The following is a 16,250-nucleotide window of genomic DNA, read 5'->3' on the forward strand; positions in this document are numbered from 1 at the left end:
TATTTTTGTGCATGATATGACAATTGAGTTAACTTTTTTTATGGATAATATAAATTAGCAATTGAACAAAGAGAGAGAGAGTGGAGGAGCTTTGCATTGGAAAACTAAAGAATAATACAAGGGCAGTCAGACCTGACTTGACTCCGGACAGCTTTTGATTTTTTTTGTACGACTACACCCTCCCCACTCTCTCTCTTTCTCACCACCTGTGAGACGGAGCCCCACCCCCTCATCATACATCTATGCTCCAACTCTATATATGTCTATGTCCATAGCCTCTACTCTCTCTCTCTCTCTCTCACAGCTGTCTTTCTTTCAATACTCACTCTATGGCCCCTCCTCTTCATTTATCTTGGTAACATTTGTGTTTCTCTTCAGTACTCCACGCCATTATAAGAGATGCTAGGGCTTCTACAATGGCAATATCTTTCCTCAAAGCTCATCATCCTCTGTTTGATCCCAGAAAAAAAAAAGGACTTGCTTGTGCACAAAGTGTTTGTTTATTTTTCTCTTTTATCTCTAACAGATGATGAAGAGGAGATACTAGCAAAATGGGCTATAAGGGACGAGGCCATGTCAGTCGAGCCATCTACGTACGTACGTTTGTCTTTTTTTATTTAATTTTTTTTATGGTTTGACATGAATCATGAAATTAATATGGCACACTAGATACTTCTATTTATTTATTCTAAGCAAAATATAATTAAGTCTCCATTGTTCAACAGCTATGGATTCTCAAGCACCGCCTTGTTCGGTAGGATGGACAGAGTGCTCAATCCCTAGCCTACTTGGTTTAAAGGATTTAAGAAAAAATATATTTAGTTAACCTTTGATTAACTACACTCAACTGACCTTCGGACTCAATTTTTTTTCTTGCGGATATGGATCATTTGGAAGAAATGAGAGCTTGGGCCGAAGATCTACGATTGTCAGTAGTAGTTCTAGTGATAAGGTAAATATAGATACTGAAGAAATTTATTATTTGGGATACAAAATATTTTGATTAATTATAGATATTCAAGTGAAATTTATTGTTGACAGGATTATACTATCAGAAATGAAATGAAAAAAGAAGAACTTGCGGATGATTGTGAAGAGAAAATTGAAGTTGACGTTACAAATCCACTTTTAACCGAGGCAGTATAACAACTACGAAAATAATATGTCTTCTATTTTGAACATCTTTAGCAAACCTGTTTAAGTTTATAACAGTTATAAATTATTTTCAGGTGTTTGATTCACGTCAATCGTTGATTGATTGGGTTCAAGAAACAGGGCGTAATTTGGGATACATCATCCTTACAAAAAGCTCATCAAGCTCATCATTATTGTTGCAATGCGAGCGCAGTGGCAAGTACAGAAGGAAGAGAACCTCAACGAAGTCAACATGCACAAAAAAGCTTGATTGTCCTTTTAGACTTAAAGGGTTGAAACTATGCAGAGCTGATGATTGGATGGTAAAAGTGCTATGTGGAATGCACAATCATGCCGCTGCATCATATATGGAGGGGCATTCGTACGTCAGTCGCCTTTCTGACTCTGAATTTGAGATGATGGTAGATATGTCTAGCGATCGCGTCAAGCCACGAGACATCTTAGGATTGTTGAAGAAACAAGATGCGAAAAATGCGTCCACTATTAAAGAATATAAACACTTAATAGTATTTGATTGATCGAAAAAATATAAACACCTAATAAAAACCAGTGAACCGGCAGCCTCCGCGTTTTTTTTTGAATTAAAATATTATAATATTAGATTTCATAATTTTTATATTAAATTTTATTAGTAAATTTAATGTGATAAATAAATCACACGAGTTTGTTGCACGAGGGAACAAAGTGGCCTGAAATACGATGATCTGTCAACTGCATGTTTTGTCAAATTCATAGATAGGGTGACCGGGACCTACTGTAATAAAATTACAACAGGTCCCACTGTAATGCCTCTTTTGGGCATTAAAAATTTTTATTTTTATTTTTAAAAATCATAAATATGTAGTGTTCGTCGCAACGAATACAACAATATATTTTTTGTTCGAAACAAAAATCAAATTCAATATGAAAAAGACACGACAATTCTAGACCATCGGATATAAACTCAAAATATTCAATGTTTTGATCACGATGAATTTGATTTTTGTTTCAAACAAAAAATATATCGTTGGATTCGTTATGAAAAATACTATATATTTATGATTTTTAAAAATAAAAACAAAAATTTTAATACCTATAAAAAGCATTACAACGGGACATGTTGTAATAAATCCTGGGCACCCTTCATAGATACCAGTGATTGAAAAGATTAAGAGAAAAAAAAACTGTGTGTATTTAGGAAAAAGAGAGAATAAAAAGGTGTAATGTGGTACAAGTCAAACATTTAATCAATAGTTTTGAAATTAATGTATGTGCACTTAGTAAAACTTGGGTGCACTTAGCATCACCCTTAATAATTTGTACACACATTAATTAATTATGAAGAGTATAATCTATGTTCACAACTTAAAAATGTGATAACCCGAGTTATTAATAGGAGTGACAAGATGACGTGTATTACTAAAACCAGGTTCGAATCGCCATTTAAAAAAAAAAAAAACGTAAATGTCATAACCACAGCATCTCCCATAATTGGACCCTAAATGACGAAATTGTCCTTTAGTCTTCAAACTACTAATAGGGAAATTGTGAAACGGCAAAGAAGTCACTCAGATGGGGGATTGGACCCGAATTTGGTCATTTCACTCTCTGATACTGGAAGACACATTTCGCGCTCTCTAAAGAGGCGTACTGCACACTCTGAAGTCTGAACCTCTCTGTACGTCCTCTACACTCTATATTCACTCTCTCTCTCTGTTGCGCGGTCACGTCAGAGACTCGAGGTTTCAGTCGCTTCTTGGGAGAAGGAGAGCCCTAATTTATCATCGACACTCTCAGTCTTCGTCGTTGAAGAACATTGATTTCATCATCGAAGGTTTCGGTGCGTAAACAACGACTCTTAACTTCCTATTGTTTGGTTTCTCGGCTTCTAATCGTCGAGTTTTACAGATATGTATGAACTGTAGAAAAAAGTGGTTTATATGATTGTTGTTTTTTTTTTCTACTTCGAGAAACTTTACTTTATAGTTGTTCATCAGAATAGTTGTTTAGTTAAATAAGGTGGTGTTGAAATTTTTTTTGTTCTTCGATTTTGAACAAATTTCCCGTGTAAGAAGCAAGATTGGCAAAGTATTTCCTTAACCGTTTGTTTTGTTGTTATTGTTTAAGGATTTCTCTGTTAATTTTTTCTAAATGGAATGAAATAGCCGTGGATGTGTATTTGTGTTTGAAGCTCTGTGATGAACTTGAAATTAATGTATGATTGAAGGTTTTGCTCACTCTTATATATCTATTTATATGTCCTCTTATCCATCTGCAAAGAAAACCTGTTTGGATATGTTGTCTGATTTTTTTGGTGCTATGTGATAATATATATGCAATAAATTTTTGTATAAGAATCCATCGTTTTTCTTTGTTTGTTGGAATCGAGACCTTAAGCGAGTCATATTTATACTTTCAGACTTTTGTGAACGCAATTTATATGGATATGTTGGATTATGTTGTGCCTTTTGTTGCCAAAGAAGGATTAGTGCTGTTGATTTACTTTATCCTTTGTATTGTGCTTGAGGTTTGTGGTTGCTTAGATTGTTACCTTCACCGATATTGTAGATTTAGGAAGATATTGCTATGTATTAGTTAAAGAACTGAGACCTATTTTCTGATGGAGAAATAGAATGGGAGCGGGAAGGAAGAAGCAAACCCTTTTATTGAAGGAAAAGTCTCAACGTTCGTGGACAGTAAATTGCAGTGCAAGTGCTAGAAATCTGTCTAAGAAAGACCTTTGTGCGGTCATATTTGGTTGCAAGCACTGTACGATCAAAGAGTGTTATTCTAAACAGCTGCTTGGTTAGTTGTCTCCGTTGTGCTGAATTAGCATGAATTGTTTTTTCTTGTTTTAGATTGTTATTAATTAATATTTTTTGATTAAACAAACTTGTGAAATGCCATGTGAATCTTTCACAGGATTACCTTCTCCCCATTTCTCTTATGTGAAGAACATCAATCCTGGGTTACCATTGTTTTTATTCAACTATAGTGATAGGAGGCTTCATGGTATTTTTGAGGCTTCAAGTCATGGGAAACTGAATATTGATCCATATGGGTGGACTGATGGTTCAGATGAGACCCTATTTGCTGCACAGGTATTGCTTGTGTAAATTTTCTAGATGCATCATGTCATCTCAAGAAGTGGAATTGACTTTATTTCTGCTGTTTGCATGTAAAGGTCAGATTCCGTATCCGGATGCAGTGCCTGTCTTTGACAGAAGCAGAGTTTGGCCCTATAATTGCTGACAACTACTATGAAGCAAATCTTTTTTGGTTTGAACTAGATCGTAATCAAACTGACAAGTTGATCTCTTTGTTTTCATCTTCACCCATCGCAACCGCAACTGGTCGTTCCCTTTCAAACCATGTGAAGTTTAGCTCTCTCTCAAATGGTTTGTATTTTTCTAACTAAAAGGCATGAAAGTTACAGCTCCGAGACATCTGATCTGATAGTGGTTTGTGCAGATCAAGTCGATTTGGGGCGTGGCTCCTCTCAATATGACCTGGGTCTGGACAGAGAAAAGCCGAGATTGGAGGCTATTGTCAGCAACAATGAAGCCAGAAACAATGAGTATAAGGCTGGTCATACAAATCCAAGTTCTGGGCTTTCATGCGCTTCTGTTGTGGAGTGCACGAGTACTATTAACCGCAACACTGATCATTCTGAAGCAGTATGTGAACACACGTGCTCTTCTGCAGCAGGTGGCATTAATATTTCCCTTCCTCAGAAGTCATGGAGTTCTTTATTCAAAAGTAGAACAGACCCTATTACACAAAAGGAAATTGAAGATAGTAAATTGCAAGCTGGTCAATTGTCTGATATAGAATGGGAGTCTTCTTGTGTTGGCCCATGTTGTAAAAAACAGCTGTTGGAATCTCCAACACATGAGACGGTTGTAGGAAAGAATGATGATGGCGAAGGTTTGATATCCTCTGCCGTTGGAGATGCTGATATTTCTGCTTCTCACAGCGAGTCAAATGAAACCTTGACTGCTACTGATACAACACAAGAATGTGAAGAGCTTAATACAACAGCTTTGGACGTGGATCTGCCTTTGAATCTTGAATGGAGCTTGCCATGGGACTTGCCTTGTTTGGATGGAGAAAGCCAGTTCTTGGATTCTCCTGAAAATGAAAATTTAGGAAAGGGTAATCACAGAGATCAGATCCAAAATAATGCAAACTATGTTGCAGAAACATCACTAATATCTGAAATGAAACCTTCTGACCTTCAGTGCCTAGTATGCAAGGTAATTAAATTTTTTGTGGCCCCTGACCTTTTTGGCTTTTGAATTTCAAATTATCTAGTGACTCTAGTCACCTTATATGTTTGTATCTTTTTAAAGTTGTTGCAAGAGGTGGAAGATTTGAAGTCATCCAAGTCTATACAAGGTCAAAGAATCAGTTATTTGGAGCAGGAATTGGTAAGATTCATTTGGGTAATTATATGTTAAAATACTATTATGCCCCTACTTACCCCACTCAAGTGACAATTTCTCTGAACCATGTAACCTTGCAGAAATCGCTAAATCACCATTAATACCCCTACTTTACCCCACACGTATCACGCGCAACTACATAAATTCTCCGGAACTCGCCAGCTTTTTCCACTACAGTCTTGCAAATTTATATATCATATAGATTAGATTTTGTTAATTTTCTGCTTTGATATAATGTTTTTTAATGAGATAGATCTGAAGTATTTCATGAAATAAAGTTTTTAACATAACTTGGTTGACAGGTGTATAATCACTCTATTGTTGGTTGGTTTTTTCTCTGGGAATACAGTAAGTTCATTATGGAACATTACATAAGCCTTATGGTGCTACATCTTAAAACTGGCGCATCATTCATCAACCACCTTTTGTGGTGCAGTTTGAATTACCTTAGGAAACTTGATTACATATTATCCTGTTCCATGAGCCCGGCAAAAAATGTTTTGAGTGATGATGATACAATTCCCCATCGTCTTACCTATTGGGTTGAAATGATGATTTAACAGGGTGTGGAAGCTTCTGGGCTGCTTTAAGTAATGAATGTTATTTTTGTTTCAAGATGAAAGAGATCCCTTTCTTTCTTTCAAAATATTCAAATATTTCACAAAATAGTGTTTTTTTTTAAATTTATTTTCCGATGTGTTACGGATCTATAAGATCCATTTTCGTTTTATATTTGTTTTGTTACTTTCGTCAATTAGTTCATTGGTGGAATGTGCTGCAGTATATGCTTGTCTCCATGTCCCATTTTTCAACATAGCACTTTCTTCTTTGTTTTGCTTACAAGCATTTCACCTTCAGGTAGGGTTGTTTATTTGATTATCTAATAATGTTATCGTAAAAAAAAGTCATGCACTTCTCATCACAACATTGAATTTCATTTTTATTTGAAGACAAAAATTTCTGGCGCAGTATTGCACCTGGTTCCTATGTGGAGAATGATAGTTCTGGTTATATCATTTTGTTCATACTTATACTCTCTATTGGCTTAGTTCTTGTCATGGGTTAGTGATCATATTTTGGTAAATTGGACATTTAGGTTGGGTCTAAAATTGAAATACAACAACTGAGAAGAAGGTGCAAGGAATTGGATTTTGGATCACTAGCATCTATTGAACTTGCTGAAGACTGTAACCCACACAAGCTGAAATCAATCAATGAGGAACAACTAGGCCTTGAAGATGCAATACTTGTAGCTGGAGGATTTGACGGTTCTTCATGGCTATCTTCTTTGGATTGCTATCATCCTCATAGAGGTCTTCTGAGATCACTTAGTTCTATGAGTTCTGTACGGTCTTATGGTGCAGCAAAGTTATATGGTGAACTTTATATTCTCGGTGGGGTGGATTGTAATTCCTGGCATAATACAGGTACTTTTGTGGCTCTTTTTATTTATCTTATGCTATACTGCTTCTTCGTAGTGTAAACGAATTTCTGATTTTTCTTTTTAAATATGAAGTTGAGTCATACAACCCAGTTTCCAATCGATGGGTTAGCCGTCCTCCATTGAATCGAAGTAAGGGAGGCTTAGCTGGAGTAATGTCGCGGGAAAGGATTTTTGCGATTGGTGGTGGAAATGGAGTTGATTACTTCGCAGAGGTGGAGATGTTGGATCTAAATGTTGGAAGGTGGATCCCTATACGTTCACTTTTACAGAAGGTGCAGTCTAAATTATTGTTGGATTGCATAACTGTAATCAATTGATGCTATTTTGGGAAGAATTATTTTTCTGATTAATATTCCATTAAAGTATGTTCAGATGAGAATATCTGTCATCATTGTTACTTGTTAAATACTTCTGTGACAGAGAGAGAAAAAAATGATAGAAAAGGAAATTTGGATTTTCTTTCTGTTCGAATTAATTCCGGTTAACTAACTTCTCTCTCTTTATTCCGTCAGCGATTTGGCGCTGCCGCCGCAGAACTTAATGGCACAATTTATGTTGTTGGAGGATATGATGGTACAACTTACTTGAAGTATGATGCCTTTTCAACTTAATGTTCTTTATTTTTTATCGTCATTTGATTGATTGGTGTGGTATTCTGACTGAAGCATCTTCCTATCTCATTCAGCTCACTTGAGAGATTCGATCCTCGAGAATATTATGGTAAAAATCTTGGGAGCATGGCTGCATCGAGAGGGTGCCATTCTTTGGTTGTTTTGAATGAGAAATTGTAAGTAAACTTTATTATTTTTCTTTTTATGCCTTAAAGAAATTATATAGTATGGATAAGTTCATGAACACTTTGATGATAGGAATCTTGGTTGCAGACACTGATTATATGAGACACCAGCTTGGTGTAATAAAGTGTTTTTTTTGTCAGAATAAAGTTATTCATTCAGGCCATTGTATAATAAATACTCTTTATTGTTTATCCAGATTTCGAAAATCTTTATCATAATCAAGACTTTATGGAAAATTACACTCACAGGTATGCTATTGGCGGCTACGACGGAGTTAGAATGGTTCCGACGGTTGAGATCTTTGACCCTCGTGTTGGTTCATGGATGATGGGGGATTCCTTGAACGAGGTTAGGGGATACTTTGGAGCTGTTGTGATGGGAGATGGGATTTATGCCATTGGGGGTATGAAGAATAATAATGAAGTTTCGGACACGGTAAACCCCATTCCCGGCATATTTACACCCTCAATGGATATAGGGAATTATTGGTATTGTTCTTATGTCAAATTAACAATTTAACATGATTGCAGGTGGAGTATTACAAGGAGGGCCATGGCTGGTGGGTGACGGACCGGAAAACACTTGGCAAACGGTGCTACTTCTCTTCCATTGCCCTGTAAGTTTTGAGGTCATGAAACAACACAAGTAGTCTGCTTTTATTGCTAAAAACATGTAAATGGACATATTAACATATTTAGTCTGAGTTGTAGGTGGTGAAACAGCTAGAATGTGAAGACGTAATGGACATTAACATATTGGTAGACTTAGTGGTGACATAGTCATGGCATGTACAGACCGTCATATAATCAAACGCTATTTCTCAAATTCCGCGCTAGAAATTCTATCTCAATCTGGTGTGAACGTGGTGTGCATAGCTAAGTTTCACAACAGGCAAACTTATTTTTTTTTAATCATCGGCATATTTGACATCGTCGATGGCATATATGCAAACGTACTCCTGATATAACATCGAAAAGAAAACAAGCAAGCAATTATTTACATGAGTGCGAAGTATACTTGGCCACCTGTTATATCACCTTCAAGCAGAATAGGGTTCTCGGAAGAGGAGGAAGATGATAAGCATGAACGACGTTTTCCTTGCGAAAGCAAAATGGTTACCTCTGGAGAATTACGATGAGCTGCGGGATGAATTTTCTGAAAACCTTCGTCAGATTCATCCTTCTCAACTCTATAAACGTATATCAATACATGAACATGAACCTTCTTTTTTGCGTGCCATGTGAAGCATTAATACCGTGTAGTATGTACAAGATGTTTCTCCCCTCCTTCAATTGGTATTACCCATTTTCCTAAAACTTAGATTGCCTCGAAGAGAACTCGGTGCTCAAGAAGGTCTGTTAAAACACTCCTCATTTTATCAACTGAAACAGGTTTGAATATAACACCATCCATGCCAACCCTCATGCAGGTCTCCTTGGTCAACTTGTCTGTGTTTCCAGTGAGTGCCACTATCAAAGGCCTTTCATGTCGTTTTGTAAACTTTTCATGGATACGGACTGCCACTTCATGACCATCCACGCTGGGCACACAAACATCCATGAAAACCACTTTGTGGTCTTGAGATACAACACGCAAGCACTCATCACCAGAACCTACTAGTGTAACATCACAACCCAGGTGTGCAAGAAGTCCTTTGGTCACCATTCTGCTAACCCTGTACCACCACGAACAAATTCAACATTCAATACAACATAGACAACAGGGTTAAACAACAGCTGAAAATCCCGCTGAACTAAAGATATATAATTTAGCAATTAAAGAGACATAAAAACACTAGTATACATGAAATCAGCCACCAACACTTGGCATTGCACTATGAGCTGTATGTTGGCGGACTAAAACCAATCATATTTAGTTATAAAGTATTCAAAGAGAAGCTTGTTAACCTTAGAGGACATCGTTGGAATCATAAGAAGATACAGGAAGGGCTGAAATGAAAAGGAGAAGTGAGAGATTTATGTGTTTTAGAGAGATGAAGAGGAGAGCGATTGTTACATGCATGTCTGATAGAGATGAAGAAGTGTGAGACAAAGAAGGATTTAAAGATATTTTTTGGCAACCTGAAATATCAAACCCTCCCCACCATAGAAAGAGTAGTTACTTCTTTATAGAACAAAATTAATAATCACATCGTACGCCCTCGCCAGCTCCTATTTTTAGTTAAACGAGTCGGGAGTCCGCACGATGACCATAATGACCTTACAAGTATAAATTCTGAAATTCTAATTGATTACTTTTTTATAAGTGTCATGTAGCATAATTATATATATACACACGTTATATTTAAAGTACTATAACAAAAAATGAAAATATTATTGATTGTCCTTTTTAAATATTATTAAGCGCATTATATATTTAAAGTAATAGTAACAGAGTCCTAATTAGATTACTTCTAATTTTCTAAAGTAATCTCTTTTTTCATTAATCCCTTTACAAGCTCTAAATTCATTTAAATTAAATTACTTTTACAGTTTTTCCTTTTTTTAATATTTTTTTTTATTAGGCAGACATGGGGGCACAAACCATAAGCTCTAAATTACTTATTTTAAGTACTAGTATATATTATTAGTTACCAGCTGGCTATGCATTTGTAATTGAAGATAGTGATCTAAGTTTTACAAGTACTAACTACTAAGCCAAGGTTGCAGAAGGAGACTGATGTAATCCAAACTACAAAAAATGTAGTCAGTATAAGCATACTTCAATCTTTGAGTGAAAACCTAAATTTGTTCTTACATACGATAGGATACTTTTCTTCCTTCTTTTATAGCATGTGGGAGGTTGGAGTGTTGGTGGGAGAGAGGTCGATGCTCACAGAAACCAATCCTATCTGTTAATTGATGATAATTTCTACATAAGACCTGATTGCATGTAAGAAAGATTTGAAATCGTAAACTAAATCCTAAAACAGCAAAAGAATAATAATTGGAATTTCCGTTAGAAACAACACAGACATGCCTGAAAAGCCTTTTTGTAGGTGCGTTCATTTTTGTGTGATTCCAAGAAAGTACATTTCAATAATTCCCAGGCCTTATTTTAATTTCTATTCAGGGATCTAGCTTTCATAATGTATCAGCTAACACAATTGAATACAAACTAGCACCAAGAGAATCCGATTTAGAACATAATGATGCTGTGAACCCAAATGAAGTAGCGAAGCACACCTAAAATAAAAATTAGTGAGAAGATTTCAATGCCACTCACCCATTATCATCCATAACAAGAACTTTGAGCCCTGGAAAGCTTGTCAGTCCTTGATTTGCGTGCCATTTAGGTATGAAGGATAGCCTAGACTCATTTGACCGCTCTGGGAAACCAAGTTTTACCATGAAGATAGCAGTGCAACCCTTGCCAAGGCCTTCACTTTCAATCCAAATGTGTCCCTCCATCAGATTTACAAACCTGATCAAGAGAGAAATTAATGACATAGTTACGACGAGATATCAATGTTAAGTTAACTCAGTCATACTTACAATTAACCATTTCAAAGAAAAGAATACTCGAAAGTGACCTCATTTGTGCAAAAGAACTTAAACCAAAGCTGAGAAAGGTAGTGATAGGAGAATATAATACCTCTTACAAATTGCAAGGCCAAGTCCACTGCCACCAGAATTCCTAGTTGCTGTAGATTGCGTTTGTGTAAATTTTGTAAATATCTTGGGGATATCTTGGGGGCTTATTCCGGCACCTGAATCTTTTACCTACACCAAAATATGCCATCAGATTTTCGTTAGTTGTTCCAAGAACACAAAGCAAGACATCCATGAATGTTGTAAATAGAATACTATAAATAAGCATTAGAAGAACTAACCTGCACACGCAAATAAAAGTGATTAACGCTTGACACTGGGAAAAAATCAGGAGCTTGGGGATCTCTTAGAGTTTCTCCTTTCGAAACAAAAGCAGTGATTGATATGCTGCCCTCTTTTGAGAACTTCACGGCATTACCAACAACATTTAAAATAGTTTGCATCAAGCGTTTTTCATCACCAACTGCAAATTCTGGTAACTCTGGAGCCAAGTTTAATGTAACAAGCAACTTTTTTACTGAAGCAATAGGCTTTATAAGGTCTAAAACCTGCAACCGAAAAATGAAGCTTAGTACAGAAATCCACACCCACAAGCAAGTTTAAAACAATATATGTACTTGACAGCCAGAATGCAGCATAAAGTAACGTTTTAAAATTGGCTGGACAGAAACCCTACCTCCCTGAATATAGCATGAAGGTTGAAAGTTTCAATGTCCAATTGAAGGCTTCCATCTTCAAGCCTAGATAGATCTAATACATCATTTATCAGAGTAGCTAAGAGGTTACTACTCTTAAGGATTGTTTCAACCATCAGACGCTGTTCAGGTGTCAGCTCTGTCTCCTGAAGCAACGAAGAAAGTGCGATAATTGCATGCATTGGAGTTCTCATCTCATGGTTCATAACAGCCAGGAAATCATTACGAGCACGAATTGCTGTTTCTGCTTCTCTCCTGGCATGATCAAGCGCAACATTCTGCTCCATAAGAAGATCCCTTGCCCTCATGGACTCTTCCAATATTGCAGCATGCGAAAGAGCAACAGCCACCTGTGTCAACCATGTCTCAAAACATCACTCAGACCCAACCATCAATATCCATCATATGATTCATATCAAACCAAAAGAAAATAGAAACAATTTAACCAACCATAAAATTTCATTCCAGGAAGAATACACAAACATACTCCAAACTCCAAAGTACATGACATATCAGAGGTTTAAAAATATGTAAAAAGATTGGCCACATCTAGATCATCTAAGAATTTGACTCTTTTGAATGTTATTTTTTTCCCTTTTTGCGGGGATGGAATTTGAACCTTCAACCAGCTGGTTGAGGGTAACTGCCTTCACCACTACAGCACATTAGAGATGGTCATTCTACTCAAAAGTCAAAACAGCTTCTATCAACATCCTAAAATTACAAATAGGATATTCCAAAACCTCATAATATATATAAAAAATTGCTTGTTACTTCTTTCGAACGGAACCCACCCCGAGAGAGAAAGAGAGAGAGAAGGATAATGGCTATAACAACAAGATCTCTAGGAAACTTCACTTTTTATCTTGAAAACAAATTACGAAAAGGAAAAAAAAAAAACACACGAATATCAGGCCAAGCCAATAGAATCAAATTAGTTCAGACCTGATCAGCAACAACTTCAACAAGCTCAAGCTCATGAACATGCCATCGCCTTGCACTGTCTGAAGGAAGCATTAAAACCATTAGAGCATAGCGTTTTGTTGAGAGCTCCGGCCAGTCATTAATTTGGAAATTATTGAGATGGAGGAGCGGGACACGAACAGCAACAACCTCCCCTGACATATATTTCCCAGAAACAGGCCATAGTCTTGCCACTGGACAATTGGGTGATATTTTAACTGCACGATTGCTGCTGAAGACTTGATTGATAACAGGAAGATGAATGGGTACAGTATATCCAACAGGATTCTGCTGACGAAGAGTGTAGGAAAGTTGAAGCTCTATCCCAGTGCGTGTTGGCATCCATAAAGCACATTCTTCTAATGCTAAAGTTCTACCCAGCTCAACAAGTGTAGTTTTTAATATAGTATGTCTATCAAGAGTGCTTCTAATCTCATGAGTAAGCATCCTAACATGTCTCCCTGTTTCTTCCTGTGTACGAATCAGGCCCATCTCTCTATCAAGTTCTGCAGCCTTGTTCTTTAAAAATAGTTCTCTAGTTTTAACACTTAATAAATCTGGAATAATGTGGACAAGCATGAGGGCAGTTGCACATGACACTGCAGCAGTCAAAACTTTTGCAGTTGTCATCACAACTTCCACGGTTTTTGAATGCACGTTAAAAGTCCATAAGTTAATCAAATGTGTTGCCCCACACAGAACTATAAAAGCACCAAACTGCACAAGCACCCATCTGTATGGAAAAACTGCAGATTTCTTGACAAAGTAGATCAGCTCTAGAGGGATGGAGAAATAGGCCAGGGCAATAAAGAAATCTGAAATATATTGATATTTCATCAACAATTCATCAGCCGACCATTGTGGCTCAATGCAATTGCAAGACTCCATTACAACTAGACCACCTCAACGAATATGTCCAATTTTACAAGCCTGCAGCACAAGGTACAAAATGGAGTCAATGATCACACAAATTCTTCATGAAGGTGCTTGATGAAAAGAAGATCCTAAGAGCATCACCCAAATGCCATTTTCCAAAGCGTGATAAATCGAAAAAATAAAACATCAAATATATAACTGATAGGTAAACAACTACCGTGCACAAGGCTCCCGCAGTGTGCGGGGTCTGGGACATGCAGAATGTACGCAATCCTTACCCCTCATATAATATATGGGGAGGCTCTTTCAGGGAATTGAATATGTAATGTCTAGGTTGCATAACTGCAACTCTACCACTGGACCACATGTTTGTCCATATACATTATCAAAGGTATAACTGATATCTTGGAAGTAGTATAAATTAAAGAAAGGAAAGATATAATATGTCCACTACGGCCAAACAACTGAAAACTTCTCAAATCCAATGGGAGATAAATAAAGAGAGAATAAAAATACACCAGCTGATTAGCGGTGCAATAAGCAAAATGAACTTAGGCAACAAGCACTGAATTCCTCACAAGAATTGTTTTGTCCAAACATCCTATGAAACAATTCAATCAAAGTATGGAGGGATTATTGAACTCTGGTATAATATGTCCACCAAGGCCAAACAACTGAAAACCTTTTTAAACCCAATGGGAGATAAATAAAGAAAGTATGAAAACTACACAGCTGATTAGAGATGCAATAAGCAAAACGAAGTTAGGCAACAAGCATCGAATTCCCCACAAGACTGGTTTTGTCCAAACATCTCATGAAACAATTTCAATCAAGGTACGGAGGGACCGTTTCCAAGAGTTCAACGAGCGAGTGCATTGGAACTCCTATCCTGACGCAAAGCAACTCTACCACTAGGCCAAGGTTTGGCGTTGATAATAAAGTTTGATTAACTAATAATTGAAAAGCACATTCAGACTCAAATTACAGAAATCATCCTTCAACTCCTCTTCGACAAAAAACAAAAAGAACAGTGAAACTCATGCTTCAAGGAAATTGAAGCTAAATTAAGATATTAGTCCATGTTTGTCATTATAACCAAAAATAAGGCTTATAAGGTGATGATCATTTAGGAATGATCACAGTAACTTGGTTTCAACAGCCTTAAAGCTAACGAAAGGTGACAAATAACCTCCCTTAGCATAAGCTTCATAATTCCAATTCTAGCCGCAGACAGAATTAACAAACAACACAACGGCAGGAATAAATGAGCCTAGGAGAAAGCGAAGAAACCTTATACATCCCTTCTAAAGCCCAAAATATTTATCCTGACAGATTTGTTAAAGTTTTACAAACACCAAAACTTAACCCTATATCCACACCAAAACTCATCAAATCAAGAAAAATATTTCATTATTTCAAGCCAAAAAACACTCCGATCGAACAACAAAAATCAAGTTCCAATATCCTCAAGCATCTCAAACTTCTCATAAAATCTCCAAATTTCCAGACCTAGAATTAATGAAAATTTCATTTCCCAAAACAAATCAAAGAAGAATTTAAGTAAAAAACCTCGCTGAGAAACATCAACGGAGAAGACCGAAAGCTCCATCCTCCTCTTCAATCTATGACGCCTTTGAGCGCGATCTTCAATTTCGGTTTCGGCAGTTCGCTCCTCTTTCTGCGAAACTGAAACGAGTGGTGTGAATTCGCTGAGCAGTGTAGCTCATATAGAAGAAAGAGCAGCCAAGAGGGGACAGAAACTCCGTGAACTGTGATGAAGTGACGGTGACAGACGATTTTACAAACACACTATCTTAATCGAATAGATTCCCATTGTTTTCCCTAAAATAAAAGAAAAAAAATTTCATCCTTTAATATATTTTTTCAATTAATTAAGAAATAATACAAAAGCTACCATCAAATAAATTAGATTATATCAGTGTTTTGAAAACCGGACCGGACCGGCCGGTCGGACTGGCACCTCAACCGGTGACCGGTCAGTTGTCCGGTCCGGTTGAGGTGCCAGAACCGGTGATTGGTGAACCGGGATATTTCCGGTTGAACCGGCCGGTTCTTCGGTTGAACCGGTCAGAACCGGACCGGTTTTGACCGGTTCGGTGATTTATTAATGTTAATAAAATATTTTTGAAATTTTGTTATTTGTAGGGTTTGATCATTAAAAAAGGTTTTAACCACTAGGCTATGAGATTTTCTTTGTTTAAAATGGTATTTTATTTGAATATATTGTATTTTTATGAAGTTTTCTTACATATTATATGCATATAATATAAATATATATATAAATAATTCATTACATTAAAACCGGTTCAAACCCGGTTTGAACC

At 36.7% G+C, this 16,250-nt stretch overlaps 2 protein-coding genes across 2 annotated transcripts; one reads left to right on the forward strand and one right to left on the reverse strand.

Annotated features, from left to right (window-relative positions):
• The first annotated feature begins 2,720 nt into the window (after positions 1-2,720).
• On the forward strand, positions 2,721-8,594 carry LOC119988894. Its single transcript, XM_038834134.1, has 12 exons — positions 2,721-2,974; positions 3,767-3,939; positions 4,057-4,235; positions 4,319-4,532; positions 4,606-5,390; positions 5,487-5,564; positions 6,676-7,006; positions 7,096-7,295; positions 7,536-7,612; positions 7,709-7,810; positions 8,069-8,255; positions 8,351-8,594. Exons 2-12 carry the CDS (start codon positions 3,768-3,770, stop codon positions 8,438-8,440), a joined length of 2,415 nt encoding a protein of 804 aa, XP_038690062.1. The 5' UTR covers positions 2,721-2,974; position 3,767; the 3' UTR covers positions 8,441-8,594.
• A 167-nt stretch (positions 8,595-8,761) lies between these two features.
• Positions 8,762-15,717, reverse strand: LOC119988895 (ethylene receptor-like). Its single transcript, XM_038834135.1, has 7 exons — positions 15,475-15,717; positions 13,012-13,959; positions 12,048-12,416; positions 11,653-11,919; positions 11,415-11,542; positions 11,046-11,243; positions 8,762-9,495 (listed from the first exon to the last, which is right to left on the reverse strand). Exons 2-7 carry the CDS (start codon positions 13,915-13,917, stop codon positions 9,138-9,140), a joined length of 2,226 nt encoding a protein of 741 aa, XP_038690063.1. The 5' UTR covers positions 13,918-13,959; positions 15,475-15,717; the 3' UTR covers positions 8,762-9,137.
• Between the last annotated feature and the right edge of the window lie 533 nt (positions 15,718-16,250).

Source organism: Tripterygium wilfordii, chromosome 21, assembly GCF_013401445.1.
Source record: "Tripterygium wilfordii isolate XIE 37 chromosome 21, ASM1340144v1, whole genome shotgun sequence".
Lineage (NCBI taxonomy): Eukaryota > Viridiplantae > Streptophyta > Magnoliopsida > Celastrales > Celastraceae > Tripterygium > Tripterygium wilfordii.

Excerpts from the sequence above, each read along its gene's own strand:
- LOC119988894 (XM_038834134.1), top strand. The coding sequence starts at position 3,768 with ATGGGAGCGGGAAGGAAGAAGCAAACCCTTTTATTGAAGGAAAAGTCT. Across the intron at positions 3,940-4,056 it reads TTATTCTAAACAGCTGCTTG|GATTACCTTCTCCCCATTTC; the intron begins GTTAGTTGTCTC and ends AATCTTTCACAG. Across the intron at positions 4,236-4,318 it reads AGACCCTATTTGCTGCACAG|GTCAGATTCCGTATCCGGAT; the intron begins GTATTGCTTGTG and ends TTGCATGTAAAG.
- LOC119988895 (XM_038834135.1), bottom strand. The coding sequence starts at position 13,917 with ATGGAGTCTTGCAATTGCATTGAGCCACAATGGTCGGCTGATGAATTG. Across the intron at positions 11,543-11,652 it reads ACTTTTATTTGCGTGTGCAG|GTAAAAGATTCAGGTGCCGG; the intron begins GTTAGTTCTTCT and ends ATTTTGGTGTAG. Across the intron at positions 9,496-11,045 it reads CTTGTTATGGATGATAATGG|GGTTAGCAGAATGGTGACCA; the intron begins GTGAGTGGCATT and ends GTGGTGGTACAG.